Source organism: Topomyia yanbarensis, chromosome 3, assembly GCF_030247195.1.
Source record: "Topomyia yanbarensis strain Yona2022 chromosome 3, ASM3024719v1, whole genome shotgun sequence".
Classification (NCBI taxonomy): Eukaryota; Metazoa; Arthropoda; class Insecta; order Diptera; family Culicidae; genus Topomyia; species Topomyia yanbarensis.
In genome coordinates this window covers 244,238,956-244,262,126 of record NC_080672.1, presented here as the reverse complement: position 1 = coordinate 244,262,126, position 23,171 = coordinate 244,238,956, and the positions used below count along the sequence as shown (strand labels likewise).

Sequence of the window (23,171 nt, the reverse complement as noted above, 5' to 3'; positions counted from 1 at the left end):
AAAATATTGAATAGACTAAAAGTATTAAAAAGTGTAAAATAAGGAAAGAGAAGTTGTACTGCTCGCGTCTGGTGGCTGTACTGGGGGCAGTATTTTTTGTCATGTTACTGCTTTGCTTACAGACTGCCGTACAGCGCTGAGCGTCCTGCACTAGCGAACGACAGCAGCGTCAAAAGAGAAATGAGAATGTAGGCAGAAAAATTACAGCCGCAGAAAAGGTAGGCGTTTTGCATCCTTGGTCATGATATCTATTACCTACCATCGAAGAATGTGAGCTGGCATGAAACGCAGCAGCTGCTACGCTTACAACGTCAGAACACAAACTAACGAATTTTTCTTGTGTTCTCTTTTTATGCGCGTAGCAGTTCATTCGATGAAAAAGAGGCAGTCCCAGCAACGCTGGCTTTTTGAGCGAATTGTACCAACCAATCATGGATCAGATAATTACTACTTTCATAAAATCCATTATTTCCGCTATTTTTAGTAATTGTACATACTACCAAATTGGATACAAAATTGTTGTACATATTTCCAATCAGATAGCGTAATAATCTTATTTTTTCATTCAGTCCAAAGGCATATTTACGTTTAAAAAATCGGGTAAAATTCTGGAAGAAAATTTTGAAACGGGGCCCCTATATTGAAACGTTAGAAGTATTCTACTTCAAAAATGTAGTGATAATTATCGGTCATTATTGTAATTCGACTACACTTCTATTGTGATCTTAGTATCGGTAGTGATAATTATCGGTCATTATTGTAATTCGACTACACTTCTATTGTGATCTAAGTAGCATTGTTTGCAACAGAGTGCTAACTTTTTGTTTTGTTATTGTAGGATTCTCTAATACTTATTTTTTCTTTTCTTCTTAATGTAGGCGCTATGATGACGACGATGACCGAGTTTGGAATTGTGGTGCTTGGTTTGAATACATTTTGGTGGTCGTAGTGTCCTCGATATTACTTATTGCAGCCTCGGTACTGACTATTTTTTGGGTTATATACTACCGCAAAGGTTTCAACATGGAAGATCCAAAACTGCAATTTAACCTTCATCCGGTCCTGATGGTTGGTGGTTACATCACGCTGTCCGGTTTCTGTAAGCCTAATTAATGACTTCATTTCACTTGACGCATTTTATCAGATGATATTTGTTAAATTTCAGCTATTCTGCTGTATCGTATTTGTCGTTGCTGCTCTCACTTAATTGTTAAACTGTGTCACACTTTTTTTCATGCATGTTCCATCCCATGCATTGTAATCGGATTCCTTGCTGTTTGGGACTCCCACAATCAGACACAACACCCCAACTTTTACTCGTTGCATTCCTGGCTTGGCTGCATTACCATGGGACTATTTGCTCTTCAGTTTGTTCTTGGATTTTTCAGGTAACTGCTGTGAATGATGAAGTCAGTGTGACTGATAATTAAATCAAATAATAAATTACTGTTTAATTTCAGCTTCCTCATTCTTCTTTGTTGTGAAAATGCAACATACAAGTTCCGGTCGACCATGGTTCCGATGCATGCAAGTTTTGGTGTTGTTACTTTTATGCTGGCAGTTGCCACAGCTGTAACCGGCTTAACACAAAAGGCTATATTTGAACTGGGGTAAGATAAAGGGTTATTGAAATAATATAACAGTAGGGGAACTGGTGATAGGTCCGATAGGTATATGAGTATGTGTGATGCGAATAGTTGTCTGTGTGTTCTGCTTTTTCTGACCGTAAAACCATTTACATCGTTCAAAAAATTGTACCAAATCGGTCAACGTTTTGAATGCAATAATTTGCTGCTTGGTAAAATCGTACGCGACCGAAAAAAAAAGTTTACATCTTTCGCTGCGGAAACCAAAATCTCCATTGTTCCGTCTTTATGTGTGGCAAATTCTACTACCTCCTCATGAATCAGTTAGCAGACAAACCATGCAGAAAGTGTAGAGCGGCCATTGGTGAATCTGACCCAGCACTTTGTGAAGGCTTCTGTGATGGATTTGTTTTACCATGTTCGTTTCGTCGTCCTTACGGTCTGCATTGGAAGTTTCGACGTTTTGTTTACTTCCGAATTTACAGTTTCCAACCATTCTCTTCGGTTCTCTCCTGGATTGCTTGCTACGGCACTTCTTGCGAAATGGTCTCTGCCACCACATTTATTCCACAGCTTTCCTTTTGCAGAACATCTGTCATCTTTGGCGATATGTCCAAAGTATACGCAACGATGCCATTCAAGCTGTTTTGGATCGTTGAATTTCTTCTTTTTGAAGTAGAATACTTCTAACGTTTCAATATAGGGGTCCCGTTTCAAAGTTTCTGCTGTAATATTTTCCCAGTCTTCAAAAGAGAATAACTTTTGTTGTACTGATCCAAATCGCTATATTTTCGCACTATCTGATCGGAAATATGTGCACGTATGTTGTATTTGATTCTGTAAAATGTGCGATTGCTGTAAATAACAAGAATAATGTATTTTGTGAAATTGGTAATTATCTGCGCTGATTGGTCCGTACAATTCAACCAAGCAGAGAGCGTTGCTAGTACTGCCCCTTTACCATCCAATGAACCGAGACACACTATAAAAGCGCACATAAGAAAAAATCGTCAGTTTGCTTTCTGATCTCGTATCACAGACCACAGAAAAAACAGAACACCCTTTCTTTCGAAGCTAAATAAACGAATTTCAAGTGTTCGCTGGCAGTGGGGTGGTTGGGTGAGAAAGACCCCGCTCCCTTGGTCTTACAATTATGTGTGGCGTGGCGTTCTCAAATAAATTCACCACGGCGCGCTCCAGAGTGCACTGCGGTGGATGTATATATACACCCACCGCAGTGCACTCTGGAGCGCGCCGTGGTGAATTTATTTGAGAACGCCACACATAATTGAATGATCAGTAACTGGTGTGTACATTGGAGTGTGCTCTTTGGTTAGTTTTCTTCTAGCAAGCGGTAGTGCGGGTGCGATTAACGATTTGATTAGTACTGGTTGTAGCGTTATGTGAAGGAGATTATGTTGGTTTATTGAAATTTAAGTTTCTGCTGATGGTTTGATACTCGGGGCAAACTGGGTAGACGTTTCACATATCATCGTATATGCTGCTATAAACACAGTTTTATAACGATTCGTAGAACCAGATTTATTGTATAACATGTGCATAACGGGATTTTCATTTTACTTATTTTGTTTGCGCTCAACAAGTAACCAACTAAAAGTAATGTCCTGGTACTGCATTCGTTGTCGGTTATTATCATACGTGACAATTGCAGGGTTATTGCGTAGGAACCTGGTTGGTTAAGGTTTGAAAATATTATAATTTATTTTATTTGTGCATGCCATGCTGTAAAGTGGCCTATTATATATATATATATATATATATATATATATATATATATATATATATATATATATATATATATATATATATATATATATATATATATATATATATATATATATATATATATATATATATATATATATATATATATATATATATATATATATATATATATATATATATATATGCTTAACCTGTTGTCTGAAAAACAAATGCATTTCTCGCATGGTGATTTATCGACATCACGATTTAGCTACATAAGCCTTCCCCAGGGCTCATGACTAAGCCCTCTTCTCTACAATATTTTCGTGAATGACATTGAAGAATGTCTTGTCAATTCCTGCACGCTAAGGCAACTTGCAGATGACGGTGTGGTCTCTATTACATCGAGTTCTCTACGGAGAAAACTGAGCTAGTCGTATTTTCAAGGAAGCGTGAGCCAGCGAAACTACAGCTTCAGTTAATGGATAAATTTATTTTGATACTCGGGGCAAACTGGGTGGACGTTTCACATGTCATCGTATATGCTGCTATAAACACAGTTTTATAACGATTCGTAGAACCAGATTTATTGTATAACATGTGCATAACGGGAGTTTTATTTTACTTATTTTGTTTGCGCTCAACAAGTAAACAACTAAAAGTAATGTCCTAGTACTGCATCGTTGTCGGTTATTATCATACGTGACAATTGCAGGGTTATTGAGTAGGAACCTGGTTGGTTGAGGTTTGAAAATATTATAATTTATTTTATTTGTTCATGCCATGCTTTAAAGTGGTGTAATATATGTATATATATATATATATATATATATATATATATATATATATATATATATATATATATATATATATATATATATATATATATATATATATATATATATATATATATATATATATATATATATATATATATATATATATATATATATATATATATATATATATATATATATATATATATATATATATATATATATATATATATATATATATATATATATATATATATATATATATATATATATATATATAAATACCAGAAATACATGATACCGTCATCGGGGGTTACTTTACGCCAAAAATAGTGTTTTGTACATTACACTCAAGAACTACGACCACGCAACTTCAAATTAGAAACTTTTTGATGTTTTACATAAGGCAGAAGAACCTCAAAAGTCAGTTAAAAGAACTTTTGGAAAATCAAGATTGGATATGAGATATAAAGAACTAAAAATTGGCGAAGAGTCGCCCCCACAGTGTGGCTACATTACGCCAAAAAGCCTTTCTTTTTTAAACCATGTTAACTTCTTGATTTGTTATGGATTATGCTCGGTATATATGTGTGAATGCAAATGAATGTCGTGCTCGTAAAAATAAAAGGGTATGTTCAAGAACTGCGTACCATGCAACCAATAACCTTGTTTGTGGAGAGTCAATAAGTCCTACAATGAAAAACAAGAAGCGGAGAAAAAGCGCTCTTCATAATATACTTTTTTATTGAGCCTTATGAATTAGACAACCTTGTTTTGGTATTTTTCTAGAAGTAGTTTTGGTTGTGTTCCTGAGTGCAAAGGCTTTTCCGTCAGAAACGCGAATGGTACGGTTATATTTAATGGCCAGGTCAGTTCATCCATCTTTAATGAGATATCCATTTCCAATATTCTGTGGACCTTTTTGTTTAGCAAGGTTTTAATCATAAGGTCATTCGTCTCACTGCAGAACTATTTCGCGCTACTTTTTCTGTCATTCCACAACAAATTGCTTCAATACACATAGTTTAAATACGTCTAGAAACGATGCCGTTTTCATATGTTTGCGCCGTTGCTGTTACACTACTCAATTTGACAATTATCGATTACTGTTATTTTTTTTAAACAGTCAAACTAGTACGCTAATAAGAAACTGCTTTGAATTAGAGTCAAATCCCAAAATAAGAGTAAACTTTAGATCAAATATACAGATTGTACAATATACACACCAAAAAATATGAATTCTCGACAAACAGAATATGACTTACGTAAACAGCGTCGCATTAAACAACAAAAAGAGAAAGATAAAGCAGCAAAGAGTAAAAAATCGAGAAGAAAACAGGATACAAGATACAGCAATACCAACAGTAATAACAATAACAACTACAACAACAAAGATAGCAAGTGCAATAAGAACAGGAACCGCAATAAGTACAACAATAACAATAATCACAACTACAACCAAAATAGAAACAACAACAATAGCAACAAAAACAACAGCTACAAGTCCAATAATACCACCAACAATTTCAATAGAAACAGGCACAACATAAAAAATAACTACCACAACGGAAACAGAAACAAAAACATTAACAGCAGTAACAACAACAACAACAACAACAATAATAATCACAGAATAAGCAACTACAACAAAAACAGCAACTACAACAGAAATAACAACAACCACAACGAAAACAGAAACAGCAGTTACAGCAACAACAACAGAAACAGCATTTGCAATAGGAACAACAATGGTCTAATCAACAATCACCATAACAATAAACATCATTGTTCATCTTGCTCCTGTGAACGTTCGTGTTTTCGCCAATTTTAACGCACTTCTCAGAGGCAGACCAGGACAAGCATGACGCAGCTGGTAACAGTACAATAGTTTTAAACAATATTTTTACGAATAACGAATCACAACCAACTTCTTCGAAAGCCACTGAAATTTTGGTTTACTGTCAAAATTTTAATAGAATGAGGAGCGCCGTAAAGATGAACGAAATCCATAAGAATATATTAGGCTCCTCATTTTCGATAATTCTAGGTACCGAAACAAGTTGGAATGAGGATATAAAAAGTGAAGAGGTTTTCGGTAGTGACTATAATGTTTTTAGAGATGATCGTGATTTACGACTAACCCAAAGAATGTCAGGCGGAGGAGTTCTCATCGCAGTTTCATCTATATTTAATTCCGATCTTATTGTCTCACCAAAATTCAAAGAATTTGAACATGTATGGGTTAAAGCACATATCGCTGATGAAATCCACATTTTTGTCTCAGTGTACTTTCCTCCGAACCTAGCTTGCAAATCAACATATGAGATTTTCTTTCAAGCAGCTGAAGAAATAATCTCTAATTTTCCTCCAGAATTCAAAGTTCATATTTATGGTGATTTTAATCAGCGCAACTTAGATTTTATTCCTGACTCTGAAAATGAGAGCATTCTACTTCCTGTCGTTGGTGATAACGAAACATTACAATATATGTTTGAGAAAATTGCATTGCTAGGACTCAATCAAATAAACCATATAAAAAATCAACACAATCGTTATTTAGATCTGCTATTAACAAACATTAATGAAGATTTCTGTGTTGATGAATCTCATTCTCCCTTATGGAAAAATGAAACGTTTCACACAGCAATAGAATTCTCTATTTTTGTGCACAAGAATCATAATTTCATTGATTGTGACTTCGAGGACGTTTTCGATTATAGAAATGCAAATTATGAAAATATTAAATATAAATTAAGCAGTGCTAATTGGCAGTCCCTTTTAAAGAATCAAGTGAACGTTGAATGTGGAGTGGAGATCTTTTATAATATTTTATGGCAAATAATACAGGAGGAAGTTCCACTCACGAAAAAACGACGAAATCATGCATCCAAAAATCCAGTTTGGTTCAACAAGGAAATTATTAATTTAAAAAATCGGAAGCAAAAAGCTCACAAAATTTACAGAAAACACAATAATCAGGATAATTTGGAAAAATACCTTAGCATTCGTGACCAACTAACTTTGGCTATTTCTTCGGCACTAACTGTACATAATGCAAAAACTGAAAAAACTTTTTTAATTACATCAAAACTAAGTTGAATTCATGCAACTTCCCATCAAAAATGTCTTTAGATGGGAAAGAGGGTGAAACTTCAAAAGATATTTGTAATCTCTTCGCAACATTTTTTCAAGAAACTTATTCTAACTATTCAGACAATGATCGTGACTTTGAATATTTTTCTTATTTTCCTGATTATTCAAGGGATGTTGGTGTCAGTCACATTAATGTTCAAGATTAATCTTGTCTGGTCTCAATGATCTAGATGCCACTAAAGGCTCCGGACCTGATGGAATTCCACCTGCTTTCATAAAGAATTTAGCAACTGAGCTTACGTCACCTTTATTCTGGCTGTTCAATAAGTCACTAGAATCTGGTATTTTCCCAAAAGATTGGAAAAAATCTTTTTTAATACCTATTTATAAATCGGGTACAAAATCTGATATTCGCAATTATCGTGGAATTGCCATTCTGTCTTGCTTTCCCAAACTTTTCGAATCCATCATAAATAAAACCATTTTCAACCAAGTCAAACATAAAATAACAAATTCACAACATGGGTTTTTTAAAGGCCGTTCAACTAGTACAAACCTTTTAGAATTTGTTGATTACTCGTTAAATGCCATGGATAAAGGAAATCATATAGAAGCTCTTTACACTGACTTCAGCAAAGCTTTCGATAAGCTGGACATTCCCATGTTAATATTCAAACTTGAAAAATTGGGAATCGAGATGAGACTCCTCAATTGGATTAAGTCGTATTTAACTGATCGTCAGCAAATAGTAAAATTCTATGAGATGAAATCTGATATAATTAAAGCTACTTCGGGGGTTCCGCAAGGTTCACACTTAGGACCTCTTCTTTTTATTTTATATGTCAACGACATCTCTCTTATTTTAAAAAAACATTAATATTCTCATATATGCGGATGATATGAAGCTATTTTTAGAAATTAGAAATAATAATGACTATAATGTTTTTCACGATGAAACACAAATCTTTTATACATGGTGTTGTAAAAGTTTACTGGAGTTAAATGTTAAAAAATGTAATCTCATGACTTTTAGCAGAAAACAAATCACGGCTTCCGTGTCAATTACATTAGGTAATCAAACCGTTCAGAAATGCGATAAAATAAGAGATTTAGGAGTTATCTTAGATAAAAAATTAAAATTTGTGGAACATTACAACACAATTGTTCATAGAGCTAGTAATATGCTTAATTTTATAAAACGCTTCGGATATCACTTTCAAGATCCTTACACAATTAAAACTCTTTACGTAGCATATGTTCGGTCTATTTTAGAATATTGTAGTATTGTTTGGTCACCATTCATAAAAAAACACGAAGTGAGAATTGAATCAATCCAAAAACAGTTTCTATTATATGCACTACGCAAGTTAAGATGGACAGTATTCCCTCTTCCATCTTATGAAGCACGTTGTATGTTAATAGATATTCAAACATTGAAAGAACTATGCTATGATCTCGTTTCTAAACGATATCGTCATGCAGCGTATTGACTCATCTTACATATTGTCAAAATTAAATTTATATGCTCCTACTCGTCAATTACGCAATAGAAATTTGTTCGCGATAGGTCATCACCGTACAGACTATGCTAAATTCGGACCACTAAACCAGATGATGGCTGTGTATAACGAGCATTGTGAAAGTATTGACCTTACCATGCCCCGAACAAGTTTAAAACAGTTTTTCAACTCTTTACGGCATCATAGTACATAGAAATAGTTTACAGGATAGTATATAAGCGATTAATATTTATATAATGTAGTCTACATTTGATTGACGAAATAAATAAATAAATAAATAAATAAATAAAAACATATGACTACGGCTTAAAAGCCAACTGTCAAAATTCTCTTTGAAAGGAAATTACGGACAAACCGTTACTGGCTAAACACAGTTCATATCAGTTAATGAAAGAGAAAACTTTTATCTTTTGTTTACTATTAACATCTGTTATTGGCGAGTAACGGTTTGTCCGGAATTTCCTTTCAAATAGAATTTTGACAGTTGGCTTTTAAGCCGTAATCATATGTTTGTCGAGAATTGTATCGTTGACGTAATTGCAAACATGACACAATTTAACAAACCGTAATTCACGATATGACGGAACATTACCGAGTTCCGTTCAATTTTACATGAAACATATACTTTACATGCTCAATGACATAAAATTACACTTACTTCCTTTCAGAACAAACGGTATATGTGAAGAAAATTACATGAAACATATGAAACTCAACGTCATGTAAAATTAAAATCAAACGTAAAACTCAGTCAGTTTTGATTAGGGTGACCATACGTCCTGGTTTCCCAAGACATGTCCTGGTTTTGCATTGAGTGGCCTGGTGTCCTGGGAAGTCGAGGAAAATGCTTGATTTGTCCTGGTTTTCTCCTGTAAGCCTAATATATTTCTATTTATTCAGTCTTCGCTTTTCACTATGCTCCAGATCGCAGCTACGACCGAACGCAACCATAACTGCAACGTATACTCATCCTACATCGGAATACGACAAACAAACCTTAATACAGTCGAATCTCCCATTTGTACCTTCCGATGGTTTTTTTAATCACTCAAGTGTGCCTTGTCAATATCGATGAAACAATGGATACCAGCGCTTCTTCTCGGCTTAAATCGCCTTTCAATCCGGGACCCGAAGAATTCCCTTTGGTACCTCTAAAAAGACACACCGGCATTTTGGTGCTTCTGTTTCTACTTGAGTTCTCTTGCTAGTGGCTTTTTTTCGTCTTACTGGAAATCCATTCCATAAAAAGAAAAATATCAACTATCGTGGAAAAATTTCTTTGAGTGCTCTCTCGAGCTGGGGACCATGGAATTACTACAGGGCCAATACCAGTACCTAATCAGTCGCTCTGCTTGTTAACAGTGCAGTGAATCAAACGAACGTTTCTACCTAAAGTCTGCTGTTTATATGTACCGTGTCAGTATTATAAACAAGCAAAGCAATCGAATAATAAAATTCGTCCCAAGCCAGTGTGAACAATAAAGCACCGTTCTTTCATCGGTGCGATATCGATCATTCATTTCAAGATGTTTGAAACTCAACAGCAAAATTCAACAGCAAATTTGCAAATGCAGTTCAGACTAACGGAAGTCGTCGTTATACAAGCCCACCACACTCGTTACGTTACTGAATCAATCCAAAAACAGTTTCTATTATATGCACTACGCAAGTTAAGATGGACAGTATTCCCTCTTCCATCTTATGAAGCACGTTGTATGTTAATAGATATTCAAACATTGAAAGAACTATGCTATGATCTCGTTTCTAAACGATATCGTCATGCAGCGTATTGACTCATCTTACATATTGTCAAAATTAAATTTATATGCTCCTACTCGTCAATTACGCAATAGAAATTTGTTCGCGATAGGTCATCACCGTACAGACTATGCTAAATTCGGACCACTAAACCAGATGATGGCTGTGTATAACGAGCATTGTGAAAGTATTGACCTTACCATGCCCCGAACAAGTTTAAAACAGTTTTTCAACTCTTTACGGCATCATAGTACATAGAAATAGTTTACAGGATAGTATATAAGCGATTAATATTTATATAATGTAGTCTACATTTGATTGACGAAATAAATAAATAAATAAATAAATAAATAAAAACATATGACTACGGCTTAAAAGCCAACTGTCAAAATTCTCTTTGAAAGGAAATTACGGACAAACCGTTACTGGCTAAACACAGTTCATATCAGTTAATGAAAGAGAAAACTTTTATCTTTTGTTTACTATTAACATCTGTTATTGGCGAGTAACGGTTTGTCCGGAATTTCCTTTCAAATAGAATTTTGACAGTTGGCTTTTAAGCCGTAATCATATGTTTGTCGAGAATTGTATCGTTGACGTAATTGCAAACATGACACAATTTAACAAACCGTAATTCACGATATGACGGAACATTACCGAGTTCCGTTCAATTTTACATGAAACATATACTTTACATGCTCAATGACATAAAATTACACTTACTTCCTTTCAGAACAAACGGTATATGTGAAGAAAATTACATGAAACATATGAAACTCAACGTCATGTAAAATTAAAATCAAACGTAAAACTCAGTCAGTTTTGATTAGGGTGACCATACGTCCTGGTTTCCCAAGACATGTCCTGGTTTTGCATTGAGTGGCCTGGTGTCCTGGGAAGTCGAGGAAAATGCTTGATTTGTCCTGGTTTTCTCCTGTAAGCCTAATATATTTCTATTTATTCAGTCTTCGCTTTTCACTATGCTCCAGATCGCAGCTACGACCGAACGCAACCATAACTGCAACGTATACTCATCCTACATCGGAATACGACAAACAAACCTTAATACAGTCGAATCTCCCATTTGTACCTTCCGATGGTTTTTTTAATCACTCAAGTGTGCCTTGTCAATATCGATGAAACAATGGATACCAGCGCTTCTTCTCGGCTTAAATCGCCTTTCAATCCGGGACCCGAAGAATTCCCTTTGGTACCTCTAAAAAGACACACCGGCATTTTGGTGCTTCTGTTTCTACTTGAGTTCTCTTGCTAGTGGCTTTTTTTCGTCTTACTGGAAATCCATTCCATAAAAAGAAAAATATCAACTATCGTGGAAAAATTTCTTTGAGTGCTCTCTCGAGCTGGGGACCATGGAATTACTACAGGGCCAATACCAGTACCTAATCAGTCGCTCTGCTTGTTAACAGTGCAGTGAATCAAACGAACGTTTCTACCTAAAGTCTGCTGTTTATATGTACCGTGTCAGTATTATAAACAAGCAAAGCAATCGAATAATAAAATTCGTCCCAAGCCAGTGTGAACAATAAAGCACCGTTCTTTCATCGGTGCGATATCGATCATTCATTTCAAGATGTTTGAAACTCAACAGCAAAATTCAACAGCAAATTTGCAAATGCAGTTCAGACTAACGGAAGTCGTCGTTATACAAGCCCACCACACTCGTTACTGATAACGATTAAAACTTTGGCCATAATGGAAAGCTACGCTATGGAAGACAACATGCAATACGTCGTTGAGTATGATAATGTTAGGACCAGGATACCCGTTTATATTGACGATGATAAGATTGATATGCGTCTGCACGATCTACACCTGAGTACTATTAATAAATTTATTACAACCATCATGTCGGAATACGTAAGATGGAATCCTTTAAGTTTGAAACCAGCAGAAAATTTTTCTAGATATTTCCAACGGTGTTTGTATCGTGAAAATGCGAGTGACGGAACCTATTCCGTAATATCTGAATTCAAAGCAAAACGCGTGACCAAATCTCAAATCACGCTGTGCACGTATGAAGGACAGACCCCTGCGTGCCCTACGTTGTTACACAAGAAGACACAGAAGACGAAGCGATATCAACAGCAAGCACACCCATCACACAGCCCTTCATCAACATCAACTAAATCACAAACCGCTGGAGTTGCAGCTCAGGCACAACGAATACTGGAACAACAGAACCTACGCACAGCGTGTCCGATCATTAAGATGCGTCTACTACTTCCCAATCAACTGCTAGCACCACCGATAATAAAGTAAATAACAAAGAACACGGATACGCGATCGTGACCCGTAGGCCCCACAAACAACTCAAACGAGGTAATCTTGAAAGCCCATACAACATGAATAGCATGAACGAAAACGATAAACTGAGAGAAAGCGGACTAAGTGATCCACAAGCAACAAGAGACAATGAAGTAAATCGATCTTCAATAAGAAATAAGATCTTTACGCAAAGTAACAAAGCGCGTATACAAGATCCGATGGATATATAAAAATTTCGATTTTTGCCTTTCTCATATAGAAAGGTTATGTAATCGCTCTAAAAATCGTCAACTTAATCCCGGCCCGGAGGGCCGAATGTCATATGCCATTCGACTCAGTTCGTCGAGATCGGAAAATGTCTGTGTGTGTATGTATGTGTGTATGTGTGTATGTGGAAATGTCACCTCTGATTCTCAGAGATGGCTGGACCGATTTGCACAAACTTATTCTCAAATGAAAGGTACAACCTTCCCATCGGCTGCTATTGAATTTTTTGTTGATTGAACTTCTGGTTCCGGAATTACGGGTTGAAGAGTGCGACCACACAGCAAATTCCCTATATAAACTGAAATGGAAAATTTTCAAAAGGGGGAGTAAGGAAAAATTTGAAAATCGAATTTGTATTTTGGATGCCTAATGATTTTAAAATGCATGAAACGTTGAGATTTAATGCAATCTCGAAAAAAATTTTTTGACGAAAATTGACTTTTTTTACTTTGGCACATTTTTGCCTTTCTCATATAGAAAGGTTATGCAATCGCTCTAAAAATCGTCAACCTAATCCTAATCCTAATAATTTTTTTTTGGCTTAGATAGGAGTATGCAGTAAGGAGTTGCTACTTTAAAATCATAACTGGTTTAAATTTCTTAACGGATCTTCCTCCTTGATCCACCGTTGGTTTCAAGCGATGTTTCAGTGTCGACACATAGTATCTCAAAATCGTGGCAGTCGATCCATTGTATGTACTATGTGCAAATCGTACTGAATATGTAACATACATTTCCACCATTTTACTGAACAATTGCACCAGTAGATAGATCAAAACAGTTTTTTTTATTTCGATTATAGAGGTTTTTAGGTTTAGAAAAATTTGCGGGGTCGGGGCTCGAACCCAGGCGCGCTGCGTACAAGGCAATCGATTTACCAACTACGCTACGCCTACCCCCAATTCGATTTATTTATTTTTATTTACACATTGATGATATTAAAAGATCCACGGATCAGGTAATGCACTGAGGCGTGTCAAATAAATGAAATAGCTAATAGACGATTAACATGCCTTCACGCCTGGACGCTGAACAGCGACTAACCGCCGAGTCTAGCATCCTACTTAACAGGGAGTATGGCATGTCGCGCTGAAACCAGTGCTGCGAAATTTCAAAATCAGTTACTTATTTCTGCTTGTATTAACCGAAACCAGAATTCAGATTCACCGCCTCCCTTATTCATTAACTTTCCAACTGACTGAAACTTCATCATTCTTTGACGTTCACGCAGAGATGTCATTTTTTTCTGGCTCAAACTGATATTATTTACACCAAGCTATCCGCCAGTTTTCATATAACAATCGATTAAACGGAGAATTTTTTGGGAACAACGGTAGCTTTTGTAGCTCTCAAATCGAGGGATAATAGTTGTCATTGGAGATTGCCAGGCGTAGCGCAGGGAAGCTACTTGGGATCGCTGATGTTTCTGATTTACGTCAATGTCGTGTTTTTAGTACTGAAAACTCCTCGCGGGTCCTGCACCGATCATCTCAGCATGAAACGTTTGCTGATGGTGGTTTAGCAAGAACTGCCTTTGTGTATATCCGAAAAAGCTCATCCTCCCAGACTACCAGAACTTTTTTACTGTCGAAGCTCTGCCTGCCAAACCCCAAAACTTTTTAACTGCCGAAAACACGCTTAAAAGGCAATGTCGATCGAGAGGTAGCGGGGGGAAGCAGTACTCTTTCGGCTGTCCTGGTTTTTTACTCGTCTGATATGGTCACCCTAGCTTTGGTCAGGAGATGTAAATTTACACGATTTTTTTTTGTAGGTGTGTAGATTTAAGCAAAGCTTGGCGTAAAGTAGCCCCAATTTTAGATTAACTGGACATATGGTCACCAATTACCAAACATACAAAAATACGGATAAAAAGTACAAACACAAATAATTGCATTACATTACCAGGTTAATTTCACGTAATCTATATCCTTTTATCTCATAATTTGACTAGTATATCGCACTTTCCCAGAAGAATTTCAGTTACAATGCTTTTTGAGTATATTTTATATTTCAGTTTCATCGCCTACTACGATTACTTGCAAGCATTAAACCTATATCCATTTTTTATGTTTGTGTTGAACCAGCGAATGATACTATGCTTTGCTTTTGTCAAAATATAACGTTAAATTTGAACTACAAGCTCAAGTATCATTTTTTAATTTTGGCGTAAAGTAGCCCCCGTGGCTCAAAGTAACCTCCGATGACGGTAGCTGATTTTAACGTAACCATGCCGAAGATAGTAAAAATTTCAGCATTCGAATAACCAGCCCAACTGTATTCTACTTCACTTCGGTTATGTCTCTGACATTACCTACCCAACTTTTTTCGTAAGTTGCAGCTTCGATCTTGTTGACGTCATTAGCGTTAGACTTTTTTATATATTCACTTTAACACTAACTATATATGAAGTAATACAGTGAGGGGCTTGATGAAATAAGATGTTCACTCGTTGAAGTCTTAACTAGGAATGTTTTATTCTCTCGTATGTGCACTAGTAGCGGCCGCTAGTGTATCATAACGAAAACTGTTATACACGACACAGTATATCATTTAATCGAACGTGCGTTACGCAACGTGGTAGACTTCAATTCACCTCCACAGATAAACGACTTTTCTTGTTGAGCGACGGTCTCGAAAATCTTGGTGATGCTCAACACCTCCTCGAGACTTGCAGCTCCTCGTTTTAGCAAATCGCGGCGTAGCGCGGCTGACTGGCAGTTCTGGATTATTTGATCCTTGATATTTTCTTCCACTCTATCACCGAAACCACAACGTTCTGCCTGTACTCGCAATCTGATGGTGAATGTGTTATCATTTTTACTAGTTCGTTGTTTCATTTGTTATAGTAAATGTCATTCGTAAGTGGAATTTTCTGCCGGTTTAGCTTGGCTCTGGCTTCTTCATAGTTGGTCTTATTCGGTTAAGTAGTGGTTAATATTTAACAACGGCACACGCATGCCAGTTTCTGGTACTTAAGGTAATGTATTGAATAGCTGCTGAACACTTGAATCCGCGTAGTGTAGCAGCAAATCCTTCTATCAATCCTCATTTTCGATTTGGCTTGCTCGGGTCATCGTTTCGAACGATTTCAACCACTTGCGCCACTCTATGCCAGCATTATCAGATAAGGAATCAGATTATGTGCGGGGTACAATCGGCCATTCAACTGTGTTTGTCCGGCAAAGTCATAAACTTCTGCTTCGATAGTCTGGCTGCATTCAAGGCCCTTAGCTCAGACAAATCACTGTGCAAGCTAGTGATCGCGGGCCGAACCCAAATCGAAGAACTATGCATTGTCAACACTATCTACCTTGTCTGGGTGCCCGGATACTCTGGCATTACTGGAAATAAATGGACTAACGAATTGGCCAGGGCAGGTTCAGCGATTGACTTCGTTGGTCCTGAGCTCGCCCTGCCAATTTCGACAAATTGGATAAGGGAAAAAATACGGTCCTGGGCTTCGCCGAGCACCGTAATTATTGGAGAAATCAACAAGCGTGTCGCCAAACAAAGGCGTTTCTAGAACAAACGTGTCCAGTGATTTCGAAAAATCTCCTACATTTTTCGAAGCTCCACTGCGGCATGCTGACCAGGGCCTTAACTGGCCCTCAGGCATGGGAAAATTCACTCATTCGTTTGATTGCATCTGATTGCCATTAATCTTTGGTTCAGCCGCACACAATCATCATAGTGAGCATGGAGCAACGAACCATGAGAGAATACGATGAATCCTCTCTCCACCACCATGTTTGTGCACTCCGAACGGTCAGCGAACGCACTATGTAAGTGAGTGGTTAAAAAAATACTTGAAACGAACCGAACGTCAGCAAACAGGCTGGACTTCAATTCTGGATGAATCAAAATTCGCTCACTCATCGAATGCATTTGTTGACTCATTCAGAGGGTTTCTTGTATGTAATTCCAATAATAAGTATAAGTATGAGAGGGGGTGGGCGTAGCGTAGTTGGTAAATCGATTGCCTTGTACGCAGCGCACCTGGGTTCGAGTCCCGACCCCGCACATAGGGTTAGAAATTTTTCATAAGAGATTTTCCTAACCCGAAGAGGTGAATGACCTTAAGGACATTATACATGCGAGCCACAACATAGCTCCTACGCCACACACGCCCCTCTCCCCTGCCTAACCATGTATCTGACACGAGCAAATATAAAAATGCGTTTTTCAACACACTAACCTTGCTGGTGTGCCACGAAACTGCTACTTAAGGAAGCTAGAATATTTTCCTATACAATCAATCCGAGTTTTTAACGGAATGCCATCTGTAGCTCCTATTTTGTGCGAAAATATCACCCCTCTTCACTTGGAGTTCCTTTCGAAACACTCTTTTTCTCGTTTTCATTGCACTTTTTCAAATGCACTTTTTTCACGCACCACTGCAAAAACACTCGCGAAACTTTAATCGTTTACTAACAAAACTTCCAATTTTCTGCCAATGTACAGATGGCCAAAGGAAAATGTTCGGAAACTCTCATTTGTGCGTTTGAATTTTCACTTCAGATTTCAGTTTTTCCTAATGTAAACAAGCGAGTCGGTGCCTAGCAACGTAGCTTCCACATATCTTCACCTTAAGGTTAAAACCTCTATAATCGAAATAAAATAAATAAGTATGAGGCGCTGTATATATCGTTTACACAGAGCTGTAGGAATTAGATTTTTCTTTAAACTTCTTGTTCGGCTCGGAAGCCTTTTGGTGATTATAAGCCGGGAAATTACATGAAAATATAGCGCAGTTTGAATACTGTGTCTGTGACATATGACTTCTATAATAATCATTGCTTCATAGGCAAGGACTCGACGTCGCTTTTGGGAATAATTTGAGATAGTATCGTCGCATTCGGAAAGCGATAGAAATTGTTAAATTTAAAATTAATTCTTTTAAAAGGCTAACGCGATGTTTATATAAACAAATTCATTATACCGCTACGGAGCGTAATTTCCTCACCCTTCGTTCGTAGTCGCAATCGCTCAGCTGTTTATTTTGGTAAATTAAGAGTAAAAACAAAATTAAAGTTTGTTTTGCTATTGTTAAGATTATATTGATTTGTAGACAGAGCTGCGCTAAATAAATTTAAGTGTTGGATACGTTGTAGGGGACCTCGGGGCAAGTCCGACACCTTAAGCGCAATAATTTTTCTAAAATTCCACAAAGCTCCTAAAATTGTATATTCTGTGCATAATCCTTGTTTAGGTGGTTCTTAACAAAATATATTTTTTTCAGCGTTTCAAAAAATTGAATTCATTAAAAATTATTGGTTGCCAAAAAGTGGAGAAAAATGACATTTTAAAAACGCTGCGGGTAAGACCGACACCCCAAGGGGGCAAGAGCGACCCCCTTTTGAACTTTCTTTTTGTCCATTTTTTTCCATTAAAAATGTATTGTGTATGTGTGATAAAGTGCCATTATGTGTATATGAGTATGTGTGATGCAAACGCATGCTTTCTGTAGCTTCATCGGGTAGCAAGAGGAAGAGCATTCTAATGCGTGGTGTTATGAATAAATAATGTTTAACGCATGGTTTATATTATGGTACGGGTTTTCTCAAGTAATTCTTTCGAGCTTTATTGCCACTTGTATAGCCATTCTTACGAGGAAGAGCTGTTCTGCAAGCAGATTATATACGCTGTTACTAGGACTCATTCACTTAGAAGTGACGCACGCTTCGTAGTAAGCTATCCGGTTCGTGTTGTGATTTTTCGGAACACTGTTGATCAACAATCCGACGGTCAATGAAAATTTTTCATCAATATCATTTCAAAATCTCATATTAGATTACACTTTTCGTTTCTTTTTGTAATATTATTATGAATCACGTTCAATTTATTTTTAATTTTTTGGTCGGCTTGAGACAATACTGATAAATAAATGCAAAAACGTGTTTAATCCACCTAACAGTGTGATGAGACATTTGTTACAACTCTTATCACTCTTCGGATATTATATCGTTTGAGAACATTTAGAACTTGATTCTTCGCGATGTTTTTGATAACACATACTACATTGGATAGTGGCAGGACTCAGAGAATCGCTCAAATCAGCATAGGACAACATCAGTGCTAGAAATTTATTTATTTATTTCCTTATCTTCGGTATACACCATACAGACGCATTTTAAAACTATATATTCCTTATTAATATCTTATATCTATGCTTGGAAATGTTAAAATCATACACTGAAGAAGCTTCGTTAAATCTGCGGCAACATCTTTCCAGTGGATTATTTTGTCCATATGAAGTACGGTGTCTAGGGATCCACAACAGAGTGGGGTTACGGAGAACACGAGGAGGCGCATACAAATTAACGCCCGAGAGAAGATCGGGACTATCGATATTACCTGACAGCAAGTCGAAAACAAAAACTCTTTGCAGGAAGATACGGCGAGTCGCCAGAGTCTGTAGACCGAGTAGCATACATCTATCGGCATAAGGAGGCAACACAACTGGATCATTCCATGGAAGTTTCCTGAGGGCGAATCGCACAAAACATCTTTGTATACGCTCTAGTCGGTCAATTTGAACGGCATGGTATGGTGCCCACACTTGCACAGCATACTCCAGAACACTTCTGATCGGGGCACAGTAGAGTGCTTTTAGTGCGTAGAAATCATCGAAGTCCGCCGTGTTCCGCTTTAAGAAGCCCAGCATTCCGAAAGCCTTAGCAGTTGTCGCGGTGATATGGTCGGAAAAGCTCAACTTCCTATCGAAGAGCACTCCCAAGTCACGGATCGAGTCGACGCTTTCAATTGTTCTACCTTTTAGGCTGTATTCATAACGTCCTGGAGTAAGCAAGCGTCCGAAACTGATTACTTTGCATTTATTAACGTTGACTTCCATTCCGTTAAGCGTGCACCATTCTTGAATAGTACAGATATCTTCTTGAAGCAATACGGCGTCAAGTGCAGAAGCGATAGTTCGGAAGATTTTGAGATCGTCCGCGTACAGCAATTTCCCAGACTTGATCCGACTACAGATATCGTTAATAAACAGAATAAAAATAAGCGGGCCCAGATGACTTCCTTGCGGGACACCTGTGGGTGTTCTGAATGTGCTTGAACGCGTGTTTTTTATACTCACGAATGCCGAGCGATCGGAAAGATACGACTGCAATCAGTTAGTCAACCAGGTGGGAAATCCTAAACGCTTTAATTTCAAGATTGCGATGTTGTGCGGTACTTTGTCGAAAGCTTTTGAGAAATCGACGTAAATTGCGTCCACCTGATGACGCTTCTCGACGGCGGAAAACAACTTAGAAGTGTAGGCTATCAGGTTAGAAGTTGTTGATCGTTTTGTGACAAACCCGTGTTGATACTCCGAGATAATGTGGGATGCAGCTGCATACGTGACGTTGTAGACCAGCTTTTCGAGAACTTTGGAGAGACAGTTTAATAATGAAATACCTCTGTAATTTTCGACGTTGTGAATATTTCCAGCCTTGTGAATGGGAACGATAGCAGCTTCTTTCCAGGCGATAGGAAAAATGCCTTCAGCGAGAGAGCGATTGAAAATGATACACACCGGAAGAGACAGCACGTGGGCGCAGCTTTTTATAAATTGGGGCGAGAGATGATCGGGGCCAGGCCCTTTCGACGAATCAACAGCAGTCAGAGCCTTCAAGACGTCAGCTCGGCTTACAGTGGGACGGGGGAGATTATCTCAAACCAAATCAATGGGAAAGCGAAAAAATGGCCCATAAAATAGACATACCAAGGAATTACGAATTATTATTAATAAAATATCTATATTGTGGTGGGAAAACTGAATTTTCCTAAAGGGGTTATATATTGTACTGAGCAAAAAAAAATCGATTTTTTTTAATCGATTTGAAGTTTATACTTTACTCAAATTTCCAACGCGACAGAGAACTAAGAAATCAACGCTTTTTCTTGAAAAGGGCGATACTAGCAGTGGTACCATTCAAAGAAAATCAACAGTGAATATTTCCAGACTTGGTTTTATTTCCGACTTAAGAACAATTGTGTTTTTTTACATCCTAGATTGCATGATTCAGTGATCGAAACCCAAAACTTCATAAAGTATTTGAAATTATTAAATTAAAATTTGTTTTTGCTATTGAAATTGACAAAATGATAGTATAGCCCCTTTTGGCGATTGTTTACTTTTTCGGTCCCACCTATCAGCTTTGAAGTATCGCCCTTACGTTTTTTTACAATAACTACCGTTCTACACTACCGATTTCGTCCGTGTTTTTTCAATAGAGATCATTATTACTATTTACAGCTGGTATCAGCTTGATAATCCTAAAAAAATACGAAAAGAACAGTTTCGCCTCTATACAGCTAGCAAAAAAGTATCGCCTTGTTTGTTTGGAGCGTGGAGGGCGAAACTTTAAATAAACAAACAAAAATACAGTTTCGCCCGTTGTATTTGTTGCTGTAGTTTAAGAATGCAATATCGTAGAATCAAAATTTTTAGGTTAATTTATTGCGTTTCAAAGCCCTCATTCGCATGTATGAAAAAAGCCCTATGTTTACATTTGTAAGTATCGCCCTTTTCACAAAAAAGCGTTGAAATGAAATCGCAGCTCCTGATATCACGCTATCTCGGAAGTGCATGCGTGCATAGTTTCAAATTTTACTACGACATCGACTTTTTCTAAAGGTGACTTCCCAGTAGTATCCTTGATTTGAATTATTATCGCTAATCCTAATGCCAAAGAACAAATAAAAACCTCACGAAAACGAACCGTTTGGGAAAATCATCATCATTACTGGAATTTTCATTTTCACGAATCTTTTCGATAACCTTCCGTCACTTGCGTTAATGCACTGGGTGCACAGTGCTCTGAAAATCTAGCGAAATCGTCTTAGGGCACCAGCGGGTCTAATTCAAAGCTATCTGCGCGGCGAGTTAAATCTGTAAAGAATTCTAAAAATTAATTTCTATTCCATAATTTTCTGTTCAGCAATTCGAGAGATCGTGCTCACCGCAAGCCATGAATAATAGACTACGTTGTGAAGCGATGGTCACTATTTATTAAAAAATCACGGTTAAATAAAAATAAAACTATTAAAAAAATTCAAATAGTTTACAATTTTCACAAACTTAGTAGGAAAAATTGTTTAATAAGCTTTCGTAATATTATGTAGGAAAAAAGCTGAAAATTTCAGTATTTTCTCTATCTGCAACATATAAACCCTTAAGTATACCAATTAATTGGTATACGAATTGGAATAGGTTCGCCAAATTTTGGAAGAAGTCTATAAAATGACCGCTTGAAAACAACCTAAAAATTGTTGTAGTTCGATGCAATAAAAAAATCTCCAAAAAAGAAATGTACCTATTAATGTGAAACACAGCGAATAATACATACAATAAAGACCCATTTTTATCAGTCTCATGGTGTATTTTAGGGTGACAAAATGGGGACATTGACTAAATTGGGCTATTTTTTTGCTCTATAATAAACTGAAGCTGTTAAAATATTCTTCTCGTCCCTTGATGTAGTCTGATAACTATTTCTGATTATGATGAACTTTTTATTCTTGACCTTAAATAACTGTTTTTAAACATTTGACCTTTACATATAATTGGTCATACAACAAAAATCAAACGCTCATCAAAATCGATCAGAACCTGCTAGAATCGAATGGAAATCATCATTTTTCATAAATTTCTCTCTACATTCGGAAAGTGTTATCCTCGTTATTAATCATATCACATTTTCGTCTCAACTCGACGCATTCCCAAAATAAAAACCTGTTTTAATCCACCTAATGGTGCAATTGTGCTTGTCTCATTTGTCCAGACTACGATTCCATGGCTGGTTATGTTTAATACAATGGGGGAAATGAATATTACATGTTCAGTACGATTTGCACATACATACAACGGATCGACAGCCACGATCTTGAGATACTATGTGATACTGAAACATCGCTTGAAACCAGCGGCGGATCATGGAGAAAGATCCGGGAGGTCCAGGTCCTGCCGAAAATTTTCAACTTGTTAAGAAATTTTAAACTAGTTTTAATTTTAAAGTAACAACCCCTCACTGCATACTCCCTCCGGGCTGGTATGATTGACGATTTTTAAAGTGATTGCATAACCTTTCTATATGAGAAAGGCAAAAATGTACCAAAGTCCAAAAAAGTCAATTTTTGTCAAACATCTCAATGTTTCA

The 23,171-nt window shown here is 36.9% G+C and overlaps 1 protein-coding gene across 2 annotated transcripts in view; it reads left to right on the top strand.

Moving 5' to 3' along the window:
• The window catches only part of LOC131689155 (transmembrane ascorbate-dependent reductase CYB561), a 148,940-nt gene that overhangs the window by 106,545 nt on the left and 19,224 nt on the right, over positions 1-23,171 (top strand). For both annotated transcript variants that reach the window (XM_058974034.1, XM_058974035.1), the window contains exons 2-4: positions 879-1,099; positions 1,166-1,388; positions 1,461-1,610. In XM_058974034.1, coding sequence (XP_058830017.1) covers positions 879-1,099; positions 1,166-1,388; positions 1,461-1,610 — 594 coding nt within the window. The remainder of the gene's footprint in view (positions 1-878; positions 1,100-1,165; positions 1,389-1,460; positions 1,611-23,171) is intronic.